The sequence below is a fragment of the Malania oleifera genome, chromosome 13 (assembly GCF_029873635.1).
Source record: "Malania oleifera isolate guangnan ecotype guangnan chromosome 13, ASM2987363v1, whole genome shotgun sequence".
Taxonomy (NCBI): domain Eukaryota; kingdom Viridiplantae; phylum Streptophyta; class Magnoliopsida; order Santalales; family Ximeniaceae; genus Malania; species Malania oleifera.
This window is the reverse complement of record NC_080429.1, coordinates 64,137,741-64,164,506: the sequence shown is the minus strand read 5'-3', so window position 1 is coordinate 64,164,506 and position 26,766 is coordinate 64,137,741. Positions and strand designations below refer to the sequence as shown.

At 34.5% G+C, this 26,766-nt stretch overlaps 1 protein-coding gene across 1 annotated transcript in view; it reads left to right on the top strand.

Moving 5' to 3' along the window:
* Positions 1–3,133: 3,133 nt before the first annotated feature.
* LOC131146614 (probable protein S-acyltransferase 17) overlaps positions 3,134–26,766 on the top strand; it is a 60,651-nt gene continuing 37,018 nt past the window's right edge. The window contains exons 1-5 of the mRNA XM_058096313.1: positions 3,134–3,457; positions 3,570–3,663; positions 22,816–22,910; positions 23,014–23,181; positions 23,259–23,331. Coding sequence (XP_057952296.1) covers positions 3,234–3,457; positions 3,570–3,663; positions 22,816–22,910; positions 23,014–23,181; positions 23,259–23,331 — 654 coding nt within the window. The 5' untranslated portion in view covers positions 3,134–3,233. The remainder of the gene's footprint in view (positions 3,458–3,569; positions 3,664–22,815; positions 22,911–23,013; positions 23,182–23,258; positions 23,332–26,766) is intronic.

The following is a 26,766-nucleotide window of genomic DNA, read 5'->3' as shown; positions in this document are numbered from 1 at the left end:
ATTGAATTTAAATATTACTTTTCTTATTTTCATCATCATAATTTCTTTAATTAGTGTAATCAATTTAATAAAAAATGATTTGAAATAATCCGTTGATGAAGCTTGGAAGTAGTGTGATAACATTCTTCCTGATATTCTTGAGGTGAGAGAAGTCTTGTGATTTTGATGGGATACTCGATAGTTATAAGGTAGAAAAATATTTAAAGGAAAGATAATCTAAAATTTAATGAAAAATTAAAATCCTTGCTTGATTAATGTTTAAACATTCCAAAGCTATCATGATTAAGTGTTCTTAGCTTGGAGTAATCTTGGGATGAGTGACCTTTTAGGAAGTTTTCTGAGGAAGTGTGTGAGTAAGGACAAAACATACTGAAAATAACATGTGTTGGTCTGTGGGGCCAGTTGTTAGTCCGATAAGGCTCGCCCTTTGTTGTCTGGTCCAGGTGGAGGAGGAGAGATGTAGTGCTCCCTGACAGACCTAGGTTGAGGCGTTACAAATGGTATTAATGCAATTACCCAACCGGAAGTGTGATGAGATTCACATCGCCTGGGTTTGGAAATGTGGGTTCGCAACAAGGACGTTGCGTTCTGTAAGTGGGAGAGAATGTGATACTCTGTGGAAGAAAGGTTTAAAAAGGATTTAATGTTACTACTCATATCAATAAGGTGCACATTTCTTTTTGGGAGCCTTCCCATAAGAACTCCACGGTTAAGCGTGCTTGACTTGGAATAATCTTGGGATAGGTGACCTTCTGGGAAGTTTTCGGAGGAAGTGTCTGAGTGAGGACAAAATACACTGAAAAGACATGTATTGGTCTGTGGGATGAGTCATTAGTCCGATAAGACCTCCTTTTGTTTGGTCCAGGTGGAGGAGGAGAGACGCAGTGCTCTCTGATAGACCCAGGTTGGGGCGTTATAACACCTGTCCCACCGAGATTACATCTAAACAACTCAGTGTCGTGGCACTTCGAGGCACACCTGTCCCACCAGGTTTACACCCAAACAACTCAGTGTTGTAAAACTTCGGGACACACCTATCCCGCCAAAATTATACCTAAACAAAGATAATAAAAAAAGAAAAACACACCTTTGAGGTCTTTTCCAACTCACACACATAGTTTGATTTTTCAGAATCTGTGAAACTAGAGTCTTTATAAAAAAATTCAATTAGAATGTTTGTTAAAAGCTAAAAAATCAAAATTACAATAAAAAAAATATCAAAATAAAAGAATGGCAGCATGGACTTCAATTTGTGTAATTCGATTCCCTTGTATGTGTCTTCTCGATCTTGATGGTCAATTGGTATTTATAGATGTGAGAGAGTGGTTCTTCTGAGCTCAACACTTTTGGACATAACATAGATGCATGATCTTTTATGAAAATTCATGCACATGGAATGGGTGTTGTTCTTAAACTAAAGATAGAAACTTCTAGTCATTTAGACAAATCTTCTTAATTCTTCAATTTGAATTTGAATGTTTGATAACTTTGATAAGAATAGTCAATAATTTGTCTAAGATATCAATCAATAAAATAGGTAATAATTCTAATTTTATTAGCTCAAAAAAGTTGACTAATAATTATATTGATCTAGACAACAATTTGCAATGCGTCTGTAAATGCTTCTATGAATGAATCTGTAAATGCATATGTAAATGTGAATGTAAATGAGTCATTTGTGAATGTATTTGTGAATGAGTCTATGAATGCATTTGCAAATGCATCTATTAGTGCATCTATAAGTGCATTTGAACATATATGCAAGTTAGAACAAAATAACACTTATTCAAATGTAGACATCTTCAACAGCCAATTTTTGTTAGCCGACAAAACTCAACTTCAACAATATCGATTGCACCACCATTATACAAAATTTCACAACTTACCTCTATGTTGAAACTCCAAACTAAAGTACTCATCATCATTGCGTAGCCAAATTAGATAATATCATGATGATGAAATATATGTCAACACATAAGACTAACGATTTGTTTTTTAAAAATAAAAATGCATTACATGTTTACAACAACTAAAGCTTAACCCTTCTCAAAATCTTCATATGTGAATGTTATTTATTAAATATGTCATTAGCCCTTAAAATAAAGTTTTGAGATTTTAGAAATCTTTCGTTTGTTTTATATACTTATAAGATTTTTTATGCAATAATCTCATGTTCATATGTTACTAAAGGATGGAACAATTCTTCTTTAAAACAACTATTGAATTGGGATTTTGATTTCTAGTTTTATACTGTTTTTTTTTTGGCTATTCCAAGACACATGCAAGGAAAATTGAAGTAAAATGGTCACTACGCTATGAGGGTTTTGAGGATTTTTCAATTTGAGAGATTAGAATATCTGGAAAGCACAACTCTTTTCTTGATTTAACCTTCAAATTGGAGCCATTTCTACATCAATACTTTCATTTATACTATGCAAACCAAAAATCTTGAAGAATACTTTAGGATTTGTTAAATGCCCTAACTTTTAGTGGACGGTATTGATTACATAGTATGAGTTGCTAATCAAAATAATAATATAACCTCCTGTTTAATGCTATTGACGAACATTAGGTTTTGTCTAAAATTGGATGAATTTTACAACTTGAGTGCAAGAGTTATATTAAATTAAAATTTAGGGATCAAATTAAATTTGAGTGAGACGTTCATTAAACAAATTATAATTAACTTCTCTAATACTATAAAGAGGATTTTCCCTTTAGTGTCATCTTTTAAAAATGTCAGATTATTTATGATTATTCCAAAATACTCTTTTAACTACCCACAACAACTCTAAAATTTCTAATACTATAAAGGAAATTCTCCCTTTGATGTCATATTTTAAAAATATTAAATTTATCCATATAACTACTCATGATTATTTCAAAATGCTCCTTTAACAGTTCCTATGTAATAAAAAAAAAAAACTCATATAACTATCAATAAGTATTCCACAATATCCTTATAATTATGTCAAATTTATTTTTATAATTACTCATAATTATCCTAAAATATTCATATAATTATTTATAATTATTCAAAAATACACTTACTATTTAATTTTTTATTTTTAATATTATTTAAAAATTATAAAAAATAGAAAGTCGCACCATGGCTAGTGAATTTAATTTCCTTGGGGCAAATTAGTGCCTTTTCTGCTATATTTTTATATTTATTGTTGTACCTTTATTAAATTAAAAATTTTAGCTGAGAAAATCATGCCAAAAATAAATGAATGAGAAATCCCCATGACCCATTTCACCGGAAATCTGTGGTCACCGGACCCATTTTGTCTCGTCGTCTGGTTGGCATGGCCGTACAGTGGATTCTGGTGTGCCATGGCCTCGTGACGCTGCTGGTGGTGATCTCTTTCCTCTGCGGCCAATGGCCTATCTTTCAGGGCACTATCATTCAACGCATCCACTACTTCCTTACCGTCGGAGCCTATGACTATTTCCTGTAACACCCTCCATCTCTCTCTCTCTCTCTCTCTCTCTCTCTCTCTCTCTCTCTCTCTCTCTCTCTAACTTTGATGCACTACTTCACTTTTTTTAATTATTTGTTGTTACAGGCGATTTATAGGCGTTATTTTTGGCACAAAAGGTACTAATGCGATTCTTTCGGTTGAATATTACTGCTGTGATCGACCAAACCCTATCTTGCAGGTTTGTGTTTGTCTTTTTCGCTATATAGTAAAAAGAAAAAAAAAAAAAAAAAACAAAGAAACATAGCTTTTGCCTTTTAGTAGTTATTTTCATGTTGGTCATGTTGATGGTTGGATATTTAGATTTTTCACTCGGTTTGTTTGTCATTGGTTGTCTGCCTCTTCACATGTTCCTCATCGGTTAGAGACTTCCCCCAGGGGTTTGTTGGCAGTGGTGTTGTTCTTTTTATTATTCATGAAACTTGTTTTTACTACTTTATTTTTGAGAATATTTTTGGAATAAATAAAGGATCTGATTTCCGGAAAATAAACGCTAATTTGTAGGAATTATATGTATGTTTTTTCTTTTCATGTCCTTAATTAGTGGCTGTTTTCCTTTTTGGGTTGCTATGAGGCTCTGTTAATTTTATGCCCAATGGGTCAATATGGAAGGAGGCTACAATTGAGCCAAATTGCGCATAACTTTAACATGTTTATCCTCAACTCGTTTGTAAATGAGCTTCATAATTGAGCTTTAGCTTGGTTGATCACTTGATTAGTTAAATGTGCCGCGGTCACTCTTGTTTATGCTTGGCTCTTTTAGTGACGGAGCCTGAAACAAGCCTAAATGAGCAAGTCTAATCTTTTTCAAGTTTTTGTTGTTTATCAAGTGGTTTAATATTTTTCACAGAAAAAGAAAAATTAAGTTGGAAGAATGATCATGGAGGATGAGAAATTCTTTTAACGAATCATAAAAAAAAATTAAAAGAAAAAAATTCAAGAAGGAAAAATAAAAAATTGGGCTGGCACAAATTGTCTTGAAGAGAAAATCATCTTGCATAAAAAAGCCCATAGAGAAATGAAGTAAACAATCCTACCCAAATCAAATCAATAGATGAACGTACAAAAATTATGAGCATTTCTTTCAAACCAAAGTATTCGCAAAATGGAAAAAATTGCAGACCACCGCCAATTGCTCATGTTGTTTTGTCTCCCAAAACCTCTAAAACTAATGTGCAAAAAATTTCCCAATGACTAGTCTAAGTCAAATCAATAGATGAAGGGTAGTGTTAAAATTATGAGCATTTCTTTCAAACAAAGCATTCATAAAATGGAAAAAAATGCATATCACTACCGAGTACTCATGTTATTTTATCTCCCAAAACCTCTAAAACTAATGAGAAAAAAAGCTTCCAATGAACTATGACATACCCAACACTTGCCCAACAACCCACAAAGTTTATTCCATAAACATCAAGGCACAAAACAATGAATTAAAGGATGAGCATAATCCTCATTCTTGAAATAACACATTATATGCACGCTAGAGCCATATAAGGTCTTCTAATATGGTTATTGGTGTTAACTCTATTAAGAATGGGTGTCCACACTGAAGTCTTTATCTTTGAAGGAATATTAGCTTTCCACAATCAATTAGCAAGAGGAAAAGAATGAGAAGAACAAGTTGGCTAATTTATAGGAATTATATGTATGCTTTTGTTTTTTTCATATTTCCTTGACTAGTGGCTATTTTCCTTTTTGGGTTGCTATGAGGCTCTATTAATTTTATGCCTAATGGGTCAGTATGGAAGGATCCTACAATTGAGCCAAGCTGGGCATGGTATTAACATGTTCATAATTGAGTTGTATATAAATGAGTTTCAATAACTAGTTGAGGCCACTATTGTTTATGTTTGGTTCTTTTAGTGAATAAGTCTGAAACAAGCTTGAATGAGCAAGACTAACCATTTTCAAATTTTCATTGCTTATAAAAGCTCTTAATCTTTTTCATCGAAAATGAAAAATGTGTTAAGGTGAAAGAATGTTGTGAAGGATGAGAAATTCATTTAATGAATCAGAAAAAGATTTTGAGATGAAACAAATTCAAGGATAGAAAAAAATTAGGCTGGCACAAACAATTTTGTTGGGAGAGAAAACAATATTGCCAAAACACCTTGTGTAGAAAATCCATAATGAAACAAAGAAATGAATCATAGCCCAAATCAAATTAATAAATGAAATTGGTAGTAATAGTATAAAAATTATGGGCATTTCTTTCAAGCCAAAGTATTTGCAAAGTGGAAAAAATTGCAGATTGCTACGAACCACTCTTGTTGTTTTGTCTTCCAAAATTGCTAAAAATAATGTGAAAAAAAGCGTCCAATGATTGGTTCAAATCAAATCAATAGATGAATGGTAGTATAAAAATCATGGGCATTTCTTTCAAACCAATGTAGTGGAAAAAATTGCACATGGAGGACTTGAAGTGGTTTGGTCTTTGTGGCCTACATCCACTTCCTAGGAAAACTCGCTTGGGCTCATAAAACCAACCAATACACATGCCATGCCTTCAAGATCCTAGATCCTAAACAACAGATACTTGATCCAATTAACCAGATATCTGATCCAAATGATGCTTGATTCAATTCTCAACACAATATAATAGATTAAAGGAATATAAATAACACAATAAGTCTCACATCAATAGCTATCACCTTGGAATTCTATGATTTATAAGTTAGTGATGCAATGCCCCTAAACAAATTCTAAAGGACTTATGCAGTTAGAGTTAGTTTGGAGTTGTTGATGAAGATCAATTAGTCATCTTTGACGGTCTGTTCATGCATAAACAAGATGCTCTATGAGGCCACTCATGGATTGCCTATTAACAAAATCTGTTTGTGATGAGTTGACTAGGAGCTACTTATGAATGAAGAATACACTTCATGAGATGATTGAGGAGCTGCTTATGCACAATAAGTAGGCTTCAAGTGATAATTGATTCATTTATGAAAGGGATGCTTGATGAAACAATTGATGGTCTTTCTATAATCCTATGAAAAATCACACTTAGACACAATGAAGTCTTCTTTTTCAGCATTGTGTGACTTCAATATTCTTTGTTATGTCTTTTGCATGTTTACTACTATTCTCCTTGTTCAGGATAAATATATTTTTGCCCATTTGATGGTAGAATAGGTCAAATCTCCATTTCAATAATTGGAAGGTGAGTTGGTGCACGATGCTTGGATGATAGTTCATGAGGTTTCTAGTTTTCTTTTCTAGTAATCTACACACAGAGGAGTTTGTTCCTAGGCCTATGATGGATTTTTGATGAGTTTTTAGGGGATGTGTTAAAATGTACATTTATCACCTTGGTGCCTAAGGAAAGTCACTCTATTATGGTGTTGGACTTTTGGCTTATTAGCTTTAGTAATTAGTATCTATAAGATTACTGGTAAGGTTCTTACTAATAGGTTATGTTCTGTGCTTAATACCAATATCTCACTTGCTCAACATGCATGTATGGGCGTAGATAGATAACGAAGGCTACTTTAGTAGTGAATGGGATAGGGGAGGATGTTCTTTGGAGAAAAATGAAGGGGACTGTTTTTTTTCTTCCCTCTTCCAGTTGGATTTTGAGAAGGTTATGATCGTGTATTTGGTTTGAAGGGGAGGGGATAGATGAAGTTTTCTCGAGAAAGGGGTTTTTGAGATTGGCCTTTATGGATGGGAGGTTGCTTTGTTTATTGCATGTTTTGTGCAATTAACTATGGGGAGGCAAAATCATGGTTTAGGTCCGTGAAGGGTGTCAGACAAGGGGATCTTTATCTCCCTTTTTGTTTGTCTTGAGGCATTGAGTTGATTATAAATAGGTTGTTGGATAGGGGATCTCTGATGTTAGAATAAATTTAGGGAAGAGTGGAATTGGATCTATTAATCTTAGTCATGATAGGGTGTTAGAGTTTACTTCTTTAGCTGGTTGTGGCATTTTTAGATTGGCTTGGAGTCCCTTTGGGGCCGGGGCCAGGACCAGGGGAGGGAGGTGATAATACTTGATCTTTAGCTTTTTGAGATCTTGTGGAAGGATGCTCTTTAAGAGAGAAGAGGGATCATTTGGTTAGTTGGGAGGTTGCGTGTAGGTCTAAGGAGGATTGTTTTTGGTGCTTGGTAGTTTGTTGTCTTAGAACACAGCTGGTCTGGGCAAATAGTTATGACAGTTTACCTTATAGATAAACTCCCTATGGAGATTCATCTTGCAAGTTTACCCTCTCTTTATTCTTTTGACCAAGTATATAAAGTGGGAAATGGTTCTCGTGTATATTTATAGGAGGACGTTTGGATGGGGTTTTCAGCTTTGCTTTTCTTTGTCTCTATCATTTTTCTTCAGCCCATATTACTAGTATTTTTTCTTTTTTTGATTCATAATGGCATTACAGTTTCTTGGAATTTTTCCAGAATTTTGATGGGAGATGCCTTATTCTCCTCTTTGTACATTCATCTCTTATTAATGAAATCTCTTCTTTTGCTATCCATAAAAAATAAAGAGTAAAGTTTCTTGGAATTTCTGTCTAGAAAAGGGTTAAACGATAGGAGTTGGGAGTAACTTGCTTCTTCTAATAGGACGGATGCTATGGGGTTGGGGTCTGGATTCTTTGAGTGATATTTCTTGTAAGCCTTTTTTTTTTGGCCATCTTATCAAATCTACTGTGTCTTTCTTTCTTCATCAGTATATTTAGGAGTTAAAAGCCCCTTCCTAGATCAATCTTTTGTTTGGTTGGTGGCGATTAGTAGAGTTTACACCAACAATCTGTTGTAGAATAGGAGGCCATTTAAGGCATTGTCCCTGGATGTTTGTTTCCTTTGTTTTGATAGTTTGGAGATCATATCTAACCTCATCAATTTTTCACTGTCCATTTCTGTGGGCATATGGAATTGATTGTTTGGTTTATTGGGAGAGGATCGGGTGTGCTTGAGGACAATGGATCCGTTTGGGTGTATTCCTTTCATTGGGTTTGGGAAGAGGGTGGATGATGTAACTTTGTGGAAGTGTGCATTTTCTGCTTTTATTTTGTGGATCTGGTCTAAGCAAAAGGGTATATGTTATATGTTTTATAAATATTTAGTGGGAGTTAAAAGGCTTTATTTCTTTGATTGTGCTTTACTTTTTCTCATTTTAAGGATTCTTATCCTCTTCTTTGTGTGTCTCTGTGTGTGTATATAGATATATATTTTGATCAGAAAAGAAGAAGTATGTTAGATGAAGAATGTATAAAACTGAAGGATAAGAAATCCTCCCAAAAAAGGGTAAAAAAAAAAAAACTTTTGTTTTTTTAGATAATAGAAGAAGCTGTATTAGATAGAAAGAAAAGATGGTACAACATGCAAGGACAAGGAGTCCACAAAATAACAACAAAAGACCATCAAAGAAAAAACAAAAAGGAAAAAAAGAAAGAAAGCATAAAACACAAAACCACAAAATAAAACTAGATAAACTTAACCAAGGAAAACCCTTTGCAAATGCTTTCCATTATAATTTACCGACCTCTTTAAATTTGCTAATTCCCTTTGACCCTTCATTTTTTGACTACTGCCACCATCCAGTCGCGCTTCATTTCCTCCAAAATCAGTCAACTTTAAATCCATTTTGTCATAAAGATCTTTAGCTTCTAACTCCTTGGGAATCTCCTCCATAAGTGTAGGCAAAATTTCATCCCTACGCTGTAAATTATTAATCAGCCGATCATTTTCAAAAATAGACACTTCCTCCAAACCTTCCAGCGGGGGAGGAGATACAACAACAAGCCTTAAGTCCCACTAGATGGGGTTGGCTACATGAATCCTTTTATGCCAATTTACCCAGTCGAGAGCATTTTCCTCTAGCTTAAGAGCTATTAAATCATTCCTCATTACCTCATTCTAAGTTATTTAGGTTTATGCCTACCTCATTTAATACCAGAAACAATAACTAACTCACTACTCTTCATAGGTGTGTTACTAGGCTTGCGCTTCAAATGCCCAAACCAACTAAGCTGCCCCTTCCTTATCTTGTCTTTGACCAGTGCTATGCCTAGTTTATTCCATATATGTTCGTTCCTTAATTTGTATTTTATAACACTCATCCACTTTAACATTCATAGTTCTATAACTTTTACTTTTTGTACATGTTGTTTCTTAGTAGTCCAACATTCTTATCGATAAAGCATGACTGGCCTTATAGCCTGTCTTGTAGAACTTACTTTTGATTTTAAGGGTATTCTAAGACCAGCAGACCACGCAACACGCTTGATGCACTGCTCTATTTTACGCAACTTGCTTTAACTCTATGTATCATTTTCATTTCCCCTTCCACTCTTATAATAGATCCAAGTTATTGAAATCTGCTAGTGCTATTAATTTCTTGATTTTCAAGTTTAATCTCTTCTCCAATACTCCCCCTTACGTTATTGAAATTACGTTTCATATATTCTATCTTGTTCCCTACTTATCCTAAAACCTTTAGACTCTAAAACGGTTCGCAAAAGTTCTAACTTAGATTCCACACCACTCCTACTTCCATCAATCAAGATAAGATCATCTACAAACAACATACACCAAGGGTTCTCGTTTTGGATATCCTAGCGAGTTCATCGATCACTAAAGCAAAAAGATAAGGACTCAAAGTAGAACCTTGATGTACATCTATTGTGATTGGAAAATCTCTAGGTTCTTGTCCTACGATCCTAATGATCCTAATGCTATTTGTTACTCTATCATACATATCGTTAATGATCTTAGTATATCTACTGCAGACTCTCTTCTTTTCTAAAAAAAAGCCAAAGAACTTCCCTTAGTACTTTATCATAGGCTTTTTGTAGGTCAATGAAAACCTTAGGCAAGTCTCCCTTCTTTTTGCTAAATTTTTTCATTAATCTTCTTAAGAGATAAATAACTTTAGTTGTTGATCTCCCAAGCATAAAACTTTGATTCTCTGGAACTCTCATTTCTAGTCTTATTCTTTGTTCAATTACATTTTCCTATAGTTTCAACGTATGATTCATAACCTTAATTCCGCGATAGTTACTATTACTATTTTGAATATTGCTTTTGCTTTTGTATAAAGGTATTAATGTGCTTTTCTTCCATTCTCCGGCATTTTCTTAGTTTTTATAATAGTGTTGAATAGATTAGTTAACCATATACTTCCTTTATCCCCTAAACGTTTGGTATGTTATTTGGTCCTTTAGATGTCCCACTTTTCATTTTTTTTTAAAGCCATCTTAACCAAGGTCTTAAATTTCAATTTCAACTCAAATTTCGAAGCTCTAAAAGTATGGAAATCTCTATGTCAATTTCGATTTCAATTTGAAAAAATAACAAAAATCAGTAGTAAAGCATGGAATTCTTTGTGGAACTTTAGAAAGGTTTCATAGACATAATAATGTAAGTTTTATGATTACAAGTTAAATACATCTATGTTGTGTATGGGGTGGAAAAGTTGTAATATTGTATGTTTATTAAAAGTATTTGTAAGATAATGTGCATTAAACATTTTTAGTTTATACGAATGAAACTCATAAATCATTTAAATATCATTTATTATACAAATAATGATAATTTAGGCATGAATGGTTAAATAAAATGTTGTTGTAACCTGTAAGTTTATTTTTTCATATAATTTCAAAAGCACTTGTAATAATCTTTTGTTTCAATTAAAATAAATAAATAAAATTAAGAGAGAAATTTCACTTCACTCCTAAATCTCTCATTTGGATTTGGAGGAAATTTCATTGCATAGTTAATATTTCGACAAGTTTCGCCAAAATTTCGAGATTTTGATAAATTTCGGATGATTTGTTGAGATTTCAATGGAAATTATGCAAGATGGAAATTGATTGCCATTTCGATTTTGAGGGTGATGGAAACCGAAAATTTCAGCAGAAAGTTTGAGAATTTTGTGGGAATTTAAGACCATGATCTTTACTTCAAGACTTTAATTTTGCTAATAAATATCCTATTTTTAGTGTCTTTCTCATTTGTCACTTCCAAGCTTAAGCTTTCAGTTTGGTTTTCATTAAACAACTTATTAAAGTATCTCCACTACCTCTCTTTTATGTCTTCTTCTTTGATTAAGGCATTATCATTCTCGCTCTTTATACATTTTATGTTACCTAAATTTTTGCATTTTCCTTCTCTAGCTCTAGTAGGTTATAAATTTCTCTTTCTCCTTATTTTGTATCTTGTCTAGTGTATAAAGTATCATAAGCTCTATGTTTAGTGTCACTAATAGCCTTTTCTTTTTCTTTTTTTTTTTTCCCAATTTTTCTTGCATTTTTATAATTTTTAAGATTTTCTATATTTTTACAACTTTGCCATTTTTATACTTTGTATTTATGACTTTTTGGACATCTTGCTCCTACCACCAACGTTTTTTATTGCTCGAGTATCTTACTTTGGATTCACTTAAAATGCTATATTTATGATAAATTTAGCCATTTTATTCCACATAGTGTTCACATCTACCTTATCCCTATTGTCCAATCACTCTCTTGAATCATTTTATCTTTGAATTTTACTATATTTTCTCCCTTCAAGCTCCATAACCTAATCCTCATGCATTGATTATGTTGCTCATTCTTTCCCATTTTTTTAGTATATATATGTTTATATTTAACACTAGAACTAGATCTAAAAACCATACAAACATCACAATTAACTTAAAATCAAAAGCATGCAATTTTGGCTTGTGAAACAAAGCTAGACTAAAATAAATAACTCATGCAATAGTACTTTTGAAAATTTTTTGTATGATCCAAGAATTGCAAAAAGTTTTTGTCTTCAAATCCAAAAAATGAGAAATTAAATGCATATGTGAAGCCTACAAATGAAAAAACACAAAACTTAATCTACTAATAAGCAATTAAAAACAATTTGAGAAAATTTTTTTAAAAAATAAAAATAAAACAGATCAAGAGAGGGAGAAGATCTCATTAGTGACCAAAAAAGAACGACGAAATAAAAGAAATGCATCTATTGAAAATCATAGATAACCTTTGCAAGAATCCAAGGAGCTTGTGTCAAATGGCAAAAATGATTATGTAGAGATGATGATGATTGTTTTGAAAGAGAAGTTTGGATTAGAAAGAGAAAGTCTCCAATGAGAAATGAGGGCCAAAAATCTCCCAAATAGGGTGTGAAAGGTGGTATTTTATTGTGCTAACTAGGGTTGAGGCGAGGGGGAGTCATGGTTATGCAAATAAGAGAAAATAACTTAAGTTCTCCAATGGTTTCACAACATGTAGCCAAAAAGAAACAATAAGGAAATGCCACATATTGTGGATTTGTGGGTGACGCTCTATCTAGCTTAGGAAGGATTAAAGGGATTGGGCCACCGTGAATAGGCCTCGGTTCAAGCTCACTAGGCCAAATCTTGCTACAACATAGGCGCATGGAGGGTCAAGCCCTTGCAAAAAATAATGAGATTAAAGGTTAGTAAAAAAAAAAAATCAATTAATATTTATTGATTGTGGACCGCAGTTAATACTTTATTATATGGACCGAGGTTTAAAAATGTATTTACAAGCATTGGGTAATGGGAGGGGGGTGTTCAATGTTATTAGGACTTCCAATGATAAGTTGGGAGGGACTAGTATGACTATTAGCATGAGGGACTTTGATTTCTTCATTCAGGATTGTGTGCTTAGTGGTATTCCCTTGTGATCAACAGGCACTTCTCATGGCTAGACTCCTTATATTGATAGGTTTTTGTTGACCAGTGTTTGGGAAGATCACTTTGCAAATATAATCCAAGAGGTATTAGTTAGGCCTACTTCTGACCATTGCCTGGTGTTTTTAAATTTCAATCCCATTAGGTGGGGTCCAACCCTATTTAGATTTGAGAATATGCGGTTAGGCATCCTTCATTTAGGGAGTGCACCAAGAAGTGCTGGAGTGAAAATCTTTTTCTGGGTTGTGAGGGTTTCAAATTTATGAGAAAGATAAAGTTAGTGAAAAACAATCAAAAAGTGTGGAATATAGAGGTTGTTGGCAACATTCAAAATCGAAAACGATAATTCTTAAAGGGGATTGAAAGTTTGAATAGGTTTGAAGAGTGTGGGTTGTAGGCTGAGTACGGTACGCTAGGCCTTTCTTAGCAATGGTTTGGAGCTGGAAGTGACCACTTGAGGGAGGATGAGGATTAATTGGGTTAAGGAGGGGGTTGTAATTCTAGTTTGTTCCAAAGGATGGCTAATGGAGGCAAAGGAAAAGCTTTAGTAAAGAGTTTGAGTAGACTTGGGTAGCATTGTGAGAGATAACTAACAAATAGGATAAGCAATCACTGATTTTTTACAAAAACTTATATTCTGAGGATTGGCATCATAGATCATGATAGGGGGATTTAAACAGAGTTTAGTGTTTTTTTTTTTTTTTGGTGGGGTAAGGACTAAGGCTCTTTGACTACTGGGGTCTTTTGATGTTGAGGAAGTTAAGTGGTGTTTGTGATGGAAAAGGATGCAGTTGTGAGACCTGATGGTTTTAAGGTTGCCTTTTTCTAGAATAATTGGGAGGTCGTCCAAGAGGATATTATGAGTTTTTTCAATGAATATTCTATCACAATGGGGTGGTAGGAAGCAGTGTGAATTCTATCTTTATCACCCTCATTTCTGTGACAAAATGACCTTGGAGGGTGAAGAGATTTCAAACAAGAAGTTCGGTTATGATCTCTATAAGATTTTAATGAAGGTTTTGTCAAAGAGACTAATAAATGTTTTTGAGGGATATGATGACTTTGGCTTAGTTTGCATTTGTTTTTGTTTTTCTTTGTTTTCTTTTTTCGTTTGGTAAGAAAAAATTTGACCAAGGATCAAAGCAATGTACAACAAAATAAGGATAAGGTCTCCTCAGGGATGATGACCAACAACCAAAAAGATTACAGTCGAGCTGCCTTCCAATCCCTTGAAGGTTGGACAGTGATCCTAGAAAATGCAAATCACTTGCCCAAAAAAAAGCCAGACACACTGCTCAATCCCATACCAAACAAGGAGTTGTACGATCCTTGAATGTTCTAGCATTCCTCTTGATCCGAAGAGTCTAGAAGATAGCAAAAAGTACACTACCCCATAAAACACAATCCATAAGTTTGCATTTGTTAAGGTAGAAACATTTTAGATGCATTGCCAATAGTTGCGATGGTTGAAGTTGTGAGGAGGATGGACTGCAGGGGTGTTATTCTGAAATTGGATTTTGGAAAAGCTTATGATACAATTTACAATGAGTTGGGTTTTTTTTGGATGAGGACCATAAGGTGGTGGGTAAGAAGGGATTTGTGCTAATATGGCTACAATTGTGAATGGACAACCTAGGGAATGGTTTGGAGCTTCCATGGGGTTGAGGCAAGGTGTCATGGGCCGAACAATGCACAACATGTGAAGGGCTATGCAGCACTAGTTGTACCACATGTGCTTAAGTAGTCAGCTGAAAGTAAACCACAAATTCACCACATGAACATGTTCACAACCATCGAATACAAATTTCACGAAAGCAGAAAGTACACCCAAGAGTGCGGTAAACAATAGAGCAATACAATTTATTTATTATACCTGTTTTTAGCGATTGAAGCAAGTAGGCTAAATACATTTACAATAACTAGTTAGTTTTACAAGATTGATGAACAGTTGAACCTTTACTCCTATCCGAAAAAGCTTTCTATGCTAATTTCACTTTGGCACTAGAAAATGTCAATGTTATTGAGGAGTCATACTCCATTTTTTCACTAAGGCATTATTCTACCTAAATAATTCATACAATGATATTTACATGTTGGTTACCCACCCAATGTGCACATGATAGGTGATCACAAACTTGACATAGTTCTTCATCTTTGAGGCCCATTTGCTTCACTAAGGACTCGTGTCATTGTAGCCTTGATGATGTGAACCCCCTTGGATTGAAAAACCTTTTTTGCACAACATGATTCCTCTCTTGTAACAAGACTCCCTTGAGGGCAAAGTCTGATGTGTCTGTGCTTATAAGGGCTTTATGATGCCCAAGAGTAAGTAACGGATCCCCTATTTTTGCTTCCTTTGAGTTATTAAAGACTTTGTGGCACTCTTGCGTCCAATTCCACTTATGACTTCCCTTGAGCAATTCACTTAGCAAGACAATCCTTCTAGAGGAGTACCCCTCAACGAACTTGTGATAATAGGTGGCAAGTGTATGAAAGGGACACAACTCCTTGACTGTTGTTGGGATATTCCAATCTTGAATAACGTTTCCTTCTCCTTATCAACATGACTTTGTTCAATTTTGTAACCAAGAATTTTAATACTCTTTTGAGGAAAAGGGCACTTCTCTTTCTTCACGGATAGGTTATTTTCCTTCCAAACACATTCGAACGGTTCTCTTGATGTTGTTCTAGAGTAGGATTGTAGACAATGTATCGTCATGGTATAACTAGGCAAACTTGTCCAGATGGTCATGAAATTGTTGAATAATTGGGTAAAATGGAAGACCTTCTCACAATGATAGGTCTCTCCCTCTATTTATAATATATGTCAAAGTACATACCATGATGCCAATGACCATAATGCCCTTACTAACTATCACTTATTAAACATAACACACACTAACAATGCAAAATGTCTAAGATAACCATCAACACTCCCCTTAAAGCTGGAGCATATATATCATATGCTCCTAGCTCATTACAAATAAATTTTACGCGAGCATCCCCCAAGGCTTTAGAAAATAAATCAGCAAGTTGCAAATAAGACTGCACATGAATGGTGATAATGAGCTTCTGCACAAGTTTCTCCTGAACAAAGTGGCGATTAGCTTCAATGTGTTTTGTCCGCTTATGGAAGACTGGATTGGAGGCAATATGAATGACAACTTGATTATCACACATCGGCTCCATAGACCAAGAATGTGGAAAACCCAATCTTCCAACATGTTCTTTAGCCAAACAAGTTCACATGTAATGTGAGCTATGACCTTGTACTTTGACTCAACACTTGACCTAGCCACCACAGCTTGTTTCTTACTCCTTCAAGAAACCAAATTTCCACCAACAAGGATACAATATCCGATTGTGGATCTTCTATCGGAAGGATACCTAACCCAATCTGCATCAGTATATCCTTGAATATGAGTGTGACCTTGATCTTGAAATACGAGACTTATCCTAGGTGCACCTTTGAAAAATATCAAGATGAGAATTATTGCATCCTAGTGACTTGTTCTTGAAGAATCAATAAGTTGACTCACTACACTTGTTGTGAAAGATATATTTAGCCGAGTGACCGTGAAATAATTCAACTCTCCTACAAGTCTTCGATAACGTCCTGGGCTGAGCAACAAATCACCCATAGGTTTATCAATGGGTTTGGATCCCAACAGCCAGTCTCATCTAAAAGATCAAGAACATACTTCCTCTGTGACAAGACAATTTCGGTATGAGATCTCAATACTTCAATGGCCCCAAATCCTTTATCTAAAACTTAGTATGTAGGAAAAGCTTTAGGCTGTGAATACCTTGATCATCATAACTAGTAATCACAATATCATCCACATACATGATAAGTAGAATCCTTCCAGATTGACTATGACGATAAAATACAAAATGTTCACTACCGTTGAAGGCCAAACTTAAGCACTACAACATTGAAGCGACCAAACCATGTTGTTGGAGACTGTTTTAAACCATATAGTTGCTTATTGAGCCGATACACTAAGCCTGACTCCCCTTGAGCGCAAACTAGGTGGTTGCTCCATATCCTCTTGGAGATCACCATGTAGGAAAGCATTCTTCATGTCTAACTAGTGTAGAAGCTAGTGATAGGTGGTGGTTGAGGAGATGAACAAACATACTGAGGCAAGTTTTTCTATAGGGGAGAATGGGTCTGAATAGTCCAGGCCATACACCTTAGTATACTCCTTAGCAACAAGGCGGGCCTTCAATTGAGCCAAGGAACCATCTGGATTAACCTTCACAGTGTACACCCAACAATAACCAACAATAGACTTATTTGGAGGAAGTCGTACCAAGTCCCAAGTATTGTTATCCTGTAGAGCATGCATCTCTTCTATCATTGCATTCCTCCTTCCCGAATGGGACAAAGCTTCAAAAATATACTTGAGAAGAGCAATAGAAGATAGGGTACTAACAAACTAGTAGTATGAGAGTGACAAGAAATCATAAGAAACAAAATTAGAGATTGGATGATGGGTACAAGTGCGTTTACCTTTTTGAACAACGTAGGAAGGCTGGACAAAGGAAATAAGTTAGGATCAGGAAGGCTAGGAAGAGGAAGAGACTCAGGTCAACAGAACTCAAGGAATCATAGTAGTATGATGTAGCCTCCAAAAAGGTGTCATCAACAGAGACAGAATCAATGTAAAGTAGGGCTATAACATTGATGTCCCTTTTGAGTATAGGGATATACACCAGAAAAATACATTTGATAGTGCGAGGATCCAACTTATCCGTTCCTGGAGTTAACTGATGGACAAAGACACACAACCAAATATACGAGGAAGAGAGAACAAAGGAGTCTTAGGGAAAATAACTTAAAATGGGATTTTGACACCAAGGATAGAGCATGGTATTTTATTAATGAGGGAGCAAGCAGTGAGCACGATATCACTCCTACAAGCTTTTAGGACCTTCATTTGAGACAATTGGGTACGAGTGACTTCGAGAATATGTCTATTTTTCTGTTTTGGAACTCCATTTTGTTGTGGAGTGTGGGCACAAGATGACTAATGGATTATACTAGAATTAGTCATATAGGTACTGAAGTACTATGAAGTATCTTGACTAGCATATCAAACTGAGTCTTTATTTGATAATAGAAGGCAAAAGAGATATTAAACAACTTAGAATGATTTTTCATAAAATACAACCAAGTCATGTTGGAGTAGTCATTGACAAATGTAACAAATTACCGAAACACTAATTTTGATGTGACATTACTAGGACCCCAAACATTAGAATGGATGATCATGAAAGGACTACTTACTTGTTTGTTGACTCGGGAGGCAAAGGGAACACAATGACGTTTTGCTAACTGACAAGACTCACACTTAAGACTAGACACAAAACTCAAGGTAGGAACTAGCTGTTTTAATTTGTTGAAGGATGGATGATCAAGGCGATAATGGATTTGAACCGGTGTAGCAGCGGCTGTGCAGGCAATGGGATAAGAGAACGACTCAAAGTAGTAAAGTCCATGAGTCTCACGCCTTGTGCCAATTGTCTTCCTTGTCTTTAGATCCTAAATAATCACAGAATTAGGAAAGAAGGTTATAGAACAATTTAGTGCCTTTGCAAGCTTACTAATTGACATAAGATTGAAAGGGGACTTAAGAATATATAACACAGAAGAAAAAGAGCTGGAAGGAGTAGGATTTATTGTTCCTATCCCCTTAACTGTAGTTGTAGACCCATCAGCAAGGGTAACTTGAGGTATATTTTTAGGATACAGTTGGGCAAAAAAGAAGTTGGTTGCACATGTCACATTGTTAGTAGCAGCAGAGTCGATAATCCAAGAACTAGCAGAAGAGATACCTGATGACATACAAATTGCAGGATTACCCTTCTAAGCAAAAGATGCAATGTGATGAGATGCTTGTGGGATGTTTGATACTGTAGGAACCTTGAATACTCTTCCTCTGAGATAGTTATAGTACGTTGTTCACCTAAACAAATGCTTGATGATGGAGACACACTTTTGGGATTTGAGGACGCCATCCCAACACACAATGTTTGACAACTGGAGCAAACCACAAGAACCCAATGAACAAGAAAGATAAAAATGAATCAAGAACACAACAATACCTCTGTTTCATACCTCAACGAACTCTATAAATATTGACCAACAGCTTCAGGCATCAGCAAGCAATCATTCCTGGAATGCCACACATGAGAAACTAGAAAGGTGATATCTTTGGACAAAAAAGATTACAAACAAGTGAAACAACTTGGTATTATGGCGTGAAGAAGGATTCAAGAGAAGGTTGGTTTTGTCCAGTATCAGTGGCTGGAATGATGGCTATTTTTATTTTGAGGGTTTTGGATGAAGGAAGGATAGGACTGTTCTTTGAAAATGTGGAATATTTGCAGTGTTGTGGGGTTTATGGTTGGAGCGCAATGCACGGATTTTTTAAGGGAAAAATTTGAATAGGCAGTTGGTTTGGGGAAAGATTCATTACCTGGCCTCTTTACGGCGCATTGCTATTGGATGCTTTAAGGGAGTGAGCTTTTCAGAAATTCAGTAAGATTGGAGGAATTTTTTTGCTTTGATACTTCAATGTATTTTTTTGTGCTTTTATTTTTTTTTCTTTGGGTTTTTCCAGAATTTTGATGGGAGATGTCTCATTCTCCTCTTTGTAAATTATTCTCTTTCTAATAAAATCTCTTCTTTTGCTATAAAAAAAAAATTATACTGTGTATGTATATATGTATGTATATATATGTAGTTTTAAGTATTTTGTTTCATTAGTTACTTAATTTTCATTATTTAATTTGCTTCTGAGAAGATTTTGCATGGCGAACATCATAGGGAGGGCTTTTCTAGCAAAGCAAGCCCCCCCACCCCCAATTTGCTTCTCTTTGTTGTGGGACAAGAGAGGAGTGAAGCAACCAAACCAACACGCCCCAACCCCCAAACCCCCCGGCCAAGCCTTTTGCATTGGGAAGAGGAACATTTTTCCCACATTGCCAGGAGGAAGAGGGGAAGAGGGATCCACATTCTATAAATTGACATCCAGATCTGCTCTCTTCACACATCAAGCAGCCCCTCCCCTCTTCCAGCATGTGTGGGCTAGGCCTCTCTAGTCTAAGAGGAAGGATTTAATAGCTCTTAAGCTAGCAGAAGAAAATGCACTTAACCATGTGAATTAACGAAAAAGGATTAATGTAACCGACTCCACCTAGTGGGACTTGAGGCTTCTTGTTTGTTGTTGCTATTTTTTTATTATTATTGTTGTTACTATAGTATTATTTTTTTGTTATTTTTATAATAATAACTAATAGTATAATTATTATTTTTGTTGTTGATGGCTTGTTGCTATTTCTTTATTTTTATAATAATTATTATCCTTCTAATTATAATTATTTTTATTATAATTTTTATTGTTCTAGTATTATTGTTGTTGTTTTTGCTTTTTTTTATAATAATAATGAACATTATTATTTTATTAATATTCTTATTAATGTTGCTGTTATTATTTTTATTATTTTCATAATAATAATTAGAATTATTAGTCGTTTTTTTTTATTATTTTAATTATTTTATTGTTTTTATAATAATATTAATTTGTTATTTTAATAACTATTAATTTGTTATTTCAATAATTATTATTCTTGTAATAATAATAAACACAGCAAGAATGGGAATTATTATTATTCCTTCTAATCATAATTATTGTTATTATAAATTTTTTTGTTTTATTTTTTGTTGTTGTTATTGTTTTCTAAAAAATAATAATAAATATTATTATTTTAATTATTATTCTTATTAATGTTGTTGTTATTATTTTTATTATTTTTTAATAATAATTAGAATTATTACTGATTTTTTTGTTTGATTATCCTTATTTTTTATTTCTTTTATAATAATACTTAATTTATTATTCTAATAACTATTATTATTCTAGTCGTCATTATTCTTTTTATAATGATGATAATAATAATTATTCTTATATTGAATAATTATTAGTTTTATAATAATAATAATAAACATAATGATAATAGGAATTATTATTATTATTATTATTGGTTGTGGTTCGACTGAGAGACGGTCAACTTATGTTTTTTTTTAGCATTTATTATTTAATGATGATTATAATTGTCTTTAAAAAAGGGAGTTAGGAGTGGAATAGGATTCCTGCCTATAAGATGAGGAATTGCCATTCTTGGAATGCTATTCCACCTGTGTTTATGCAAACAAAACATGGGAACAGGAATCAGGTTATTATTCAAGTTATTGTTATACTTATTAAGATATTGTTATTTTTATTATTCTTATAATAACAATTAGAATTATTACCGGTTGTTGTTTGATTATTATTATTATTATTTTTATTATTCTAGTTGCTATTATTGTTCTTGTTGCTATTATTATTTTTATGATAATAATTGTTGTTTGTATTTGAATAATTATTATTCTTATAATAATAAAAATAATTGTAATAGTAAAAATTATAATAATTTTTGTTCTTATGTGTATAATTATTATTCTTATAATAATAAAAATAATAATAATAGTAAATATTGTTATTATTATATATTGGCTGTGGTAGAGTTGAGAGATGGCCTCTTCTGTTTGTTTAGAATTTATTATTTAATGATGATTATAATTACTCCACCCATGTTAATGCAAACCAAACATGGAAACAGGGATTAAGTTCAGAATTTTGATTCCTTTCCAGCCTTGATTCTGCAAACCAAATGGGGCTTAGGCTGAGTTTGGCTCCCTCTTTATGCATGAACTTTTCTTTTCGAACAAATAGAATTTTGGCATAACCCATTTAGTAACAACTTTTTCAGCTTTTAAAAAGGCTAGTATTTAGCTTTTTTTTTGGGGAACTTTTAAAAGTTATTTGGAGTTTTAAAATCTAAAAGCTAGCCTTTTTTTTACCGCCTAACAGATTATTCTATTCTATGGGCGTCCTTAGTTTTTTTTTTTTTTTTTTAAATATTACAAAATTATTCACTCATTAATTATATTTCTGAAAATGCATATCCCTTTTGGTCATGTTAAATGTTTCTTGCCAGAGGATTAACTTTTTCTTTCCAACAGCTCCATTTTCATTGGGGGCCAAAAATTTTACAACTGCCTAAATCAGATTCTTTTCTACAGTTCCATTTTAAAAGCTCCTTTTCAGCAGCCACAGGGGGCCAAACTGAGCCTTACACATGTTCTCTTTGTTGATTATTGTGACATATTCGGTATTTGTCTAACTATGCTGATTTTCTATGTTGAAAAAAACCTGTGTTGAGCATGATGAATTGGTAGAATTTTTGTGAATATTATGCATTTCATAATACTAATGGTCTAAGTATCTTTACTGGTGTATGGTATATGATCTCCAACCCTAGTGCTTAAAATTCTAATTTTGTATGTGTCCAATGATTGGGTTGGGGAATGAACACTCTCTATGGTTTGGAATAGGAGGGGTTTCTGGCGTAGACTCTACATCAGAAAAGGTCTGGCTTAAAAAGGAAAGCTAAATATTGGCAGTCATTGTTTTGCTTATACAGGAAGTTCTTTATCAAGGCTTGCAAGAAATTTGTTCTTTCTGTTGTGACTGCATTTAATCTTATTTTATTTTGTTTTTTTTCTATGTTTTTATTTATTTTTTATTTTTTTTGAGGAACTAGTCTTCATGGGATCTTTTTCTTCTGTTGCAGGTTATATACATTTCAATTATTGGAGTAATGTATTACCTCATTTCAAAGTCATGCTTTGGCTATATTCCTGGTTATTATTTAAGTGAAATTCATAGGTATAATACAATGACATATGTATAGTTAGTCTTTCATATTTTATATGGTTCTGTTTAATGTGAATCTTTTCTGATGTTTCTTATTGCATATATGATCTTTCAGGTACACAAGCTTGTTGGCAGTTAGTGTGGGTGTTCTACTTTTTCTTTTGACTAGCTTTTCTGATCCAGGAACTGTGAGGGCTGACAATGTTTCCCATTATCTCTCTGCATATCCATATGATAATGTCATATATTCGGAGAAAGAATGTTCAACATGCAAGATTCCAAAGTGCGTTTATGCTTTGATATCAAGATATCTCTTGAAACTTTTTAGTGTATCCTGATGGGTTTTCAATGCTGATTCAGACCTGCTAGGTCCAAGCATTGCAGCATATGTGATCGTTGTGTCGCCCGTTTTGATCATCATTGTGGATGGATGGTTTGTTTCTTCACCCCCTCTAAGAAGAACAAAGGCTTTAACCCAAAAGAAAAAAAAAAAAAAATCCTGAACTTTGACCAAATTGTAATTTTACTTCGAGTTGCATTTCGATTCATAAGCTCAAGTTAAGGACTACTGGCTCAGTTGTATACTTATATGAATCAAAGTTGCCACTGTTTAGTTATGTAATATCATGGTGATCTTGATATTTCCTGATGCAGAAAGTGGAACCTGATGTGGATTTGATGTTAACGAAGACAAAGAATGCCCTGTTTTTGAGGTTCACCAATGATCATTCTCAATTCAAAGTCTTTTGTGGTCTTCAGCAAGCTAGCTGCAACAAAGGGCTCATGTAATACCCACAGCCCTACTCCCTCTTATGTCCTCTTTCTTCTTCAGCCCATGGTTTTGATTTTTCTGCCGAGCGTTCAAGCCTTTTCAGGAGAGATCCTTTCTTTGTATATAAGAAAGGGAAAGCGCAAGAAAGACATTCAAAGAGAAGTGAGAAGGTACTTGATGTGGGGCAAAATCATAGCCACCAGTAGCTTGCTGGACTTTCATTTTTGACTAACTTGGTCACTTTGCTCCAACCCCTTCCTTTTCCCTCATTTTCTTTCCATATGACCTCCATCTCCATTTTCAACTGCGGATTGGTTCATCATACGAATGGAAACTGCACATGCATGATCACTGGACAACCTCCAATTAGGAATGGCAATGGAGTGGATGGAGTTGGTTTTGCTCTCCCTGCTCTCGTCAATGGAAAAGGAAACTATCCTTGTGCTTGGGGGAATTCTTCCCATCTCCACCCCATTAGGGAAACACGTCCTTGTGCAGCCTGATTTCCTGCTCATTTACATTTATAAATCTTAATTGAAATTTTGGTAATGTAGTGACATGCATGAAGCAGTCTCTTTTTGCCTTAGTATGTGATGAAGGTTTGTGCAACAAACATTATGAGGCCATTTGGTGTCACTGTAAAAAAATTATGGAAATGAAAACCATAAACGAAAACTAAAAACTAGAAATACAAACTAAAAACTAAATAGATCCCAAAAAATCAACAACTTTTGTAACATCAGTAGTTCAAAACATCATCTTGTTGTCATATATAATATAGAATTTATGAAAATAAGCTTCAATATATTATTGGTATAATCAAATTAAATGTCTTAGAAAAGTAATATTTTTCCAAACAATCTCAACATCTAATTTGCATAATCTCTCCTTGACATTTGTAAGATTGACATCGGCATGTTGAAACAATAGTACTTCTTGTTGCAAAGCTTCACCCCAAGAGAGCAATTGCTCATGATGTTTTGTTTCCTCTCGTTTCACTCTTGTAGCTCTCTGAATCTTGATGTTTAGTGCTATGGATGTTGTATGCCATGAAAGGAGTAACTAGGTGACGACTAGTTGAAATTGAAGCGAGATCCTTTGATCTGAGACTGAATAAAGTGGGGGGATTTTATTTTTTTGTTCTTGAGCAGAACCCAGTTTAGAGTTGCTGGGTGAGAATTTCTTTGGTGGCAGCGAAGTGATTCTCTGATGGAATATCTTTGCTTTTTGGTAGGCTGGGAAAGTGCTTTTCAAAGTATTAGGGTCCCGCCGGGCCGGGGGGGGGGGGGGGTTTGTTCATTGGGTGGCAAGATCCGAAAAAATGGTAAACTTTTTGGAGTTAGGGTTGGGCTGGAATGTAATGGAAACATTTTTTGATTTTATACTAGGTGGCTCAAAATAAGGTGGCTAAAGCAGATTTCTGCAATGATTTGTTGGAATTAGGGTTGGGCTGGAATGGAATGTGAATCATTTTCTTTGTTTATGCCAGGTGGGTCTATATGAGATGGCTGCAGCAGATTTGTGTAAGAATTTCATTGGTTTGTTGAGATGATATCTACTGCTACTGGAGGGGGTGATGCTTAAGAGAGTTAGGGGCAGTAAGGTGGTAGAATGAAGACTTTGATCTGGAATATTAGGTGCCTGGCCTGCCCTGGTAAACATTGTCAGATTAAGGATATGTGGATATTATTGTTAATGTAGCCCCAGACCTAGTTATGCTTCAAGATTCTAAATTAGAGGTGGTGGACGGTTTTCTTGTTAGGAGAATTTGGGGGTCTAGACTCAAATATTGGATCTGTTTAGAGTCCACAGGTTCATCGGGGGGTATTGTCAATTGTGATAATTTGCAGACACAGATTGCAAGCAAATTGGATGTTCTCATTGGTTCTTTTTCTGCGTCTGTTCATTTAGATGTCAAAGTTAAGGGCCAATGGTGGTTTACCTTGATCTATGGACCAAATAAACCTCAGTTGAGGGGCATCTTTTTTGGATGAATTAGCTGCAATTTTTGGAATGTGTTCTCCCGTTAGTTTTTGGGGGGTGATTTTAATGTTATTAGGTCCACTAATGAGAAGTTGGGAGGTTCTAGAATCACCTCATGCATGAGGGGTTTCGATACTTCGATTAGGGAGTGTGATTTGAGGGATATTCCACTCTTGAATGCCCAGTTTACTTGGTTTGAAGATGGCAATAGGACAGTGGCTACTAGGATTGATAGATTTCTATTTACCACTGAATGGGAAGATACTTTTCCCACCCTTACTCAAGAAGTACTCCCTAGAGTGATTTCTGATCATTGCCCTTTGGTTCTTGAATCTAATCCTATTAAGTGGGGCCCTACTTCATTTCGATTTGAAAACATGTCATTGATCATCTGGATTTTTATAGCTTGGTTAGGAATTGGTGGGATGAGTGCACTATGGAAGGTTGGGAGGGTTTTTGTTTTATGAAAAGATTGAGATAGGTGAAAGAGAAGTTAAAAAACTAGAATAAGGAAACTTTTGGTGATGTTCGGTCTATAAAAAAAAATCTTGAGGAACGAGGTGAGATTGATAGATTGGTTGAGGAGGGATCTCTTTCCAAGGAAATTGTAGGTAGACGATTCCAATTATGTAATGAGTTTGAACAAGATGTTTTTAAAGAAGAGATGAGTTGGGAATGAAAATCTAGAATGAATTGGGTCAAGAATGGGGATTGTAATTCTAGGCTTTTCCATAGGGTGACGACTGGTAGGAGAAGAAGGAACTTTATTAAAGAACTTGAGAATGATAGGGGAGAGGTTATTAGGGATCCTAACTGCATTGCTGGCCTGATTATTGAACTTTACAAGAATCTCTTTTTCGAGTAGGATGAGGGTAGAGTTATGATTGAGGGGTTGGATTGGTGTCCTATATCAACTAATAAAGCTACTTGTATAAAGAGACCTTTTAAGGAAGAGGAGATTAAAAGCTCAATTTTTCGAGACAGATACAGAAAAGGCTCCTAGGCCAGATGGTTTTACTATGGCTCTCTTTCAAGATAGTTAGGAGACCTTGAAGGAAGACCTCATTAAAGTTTTTCTTGAATTCTTGCACACAATGGAGTGGTGGGGAGGAG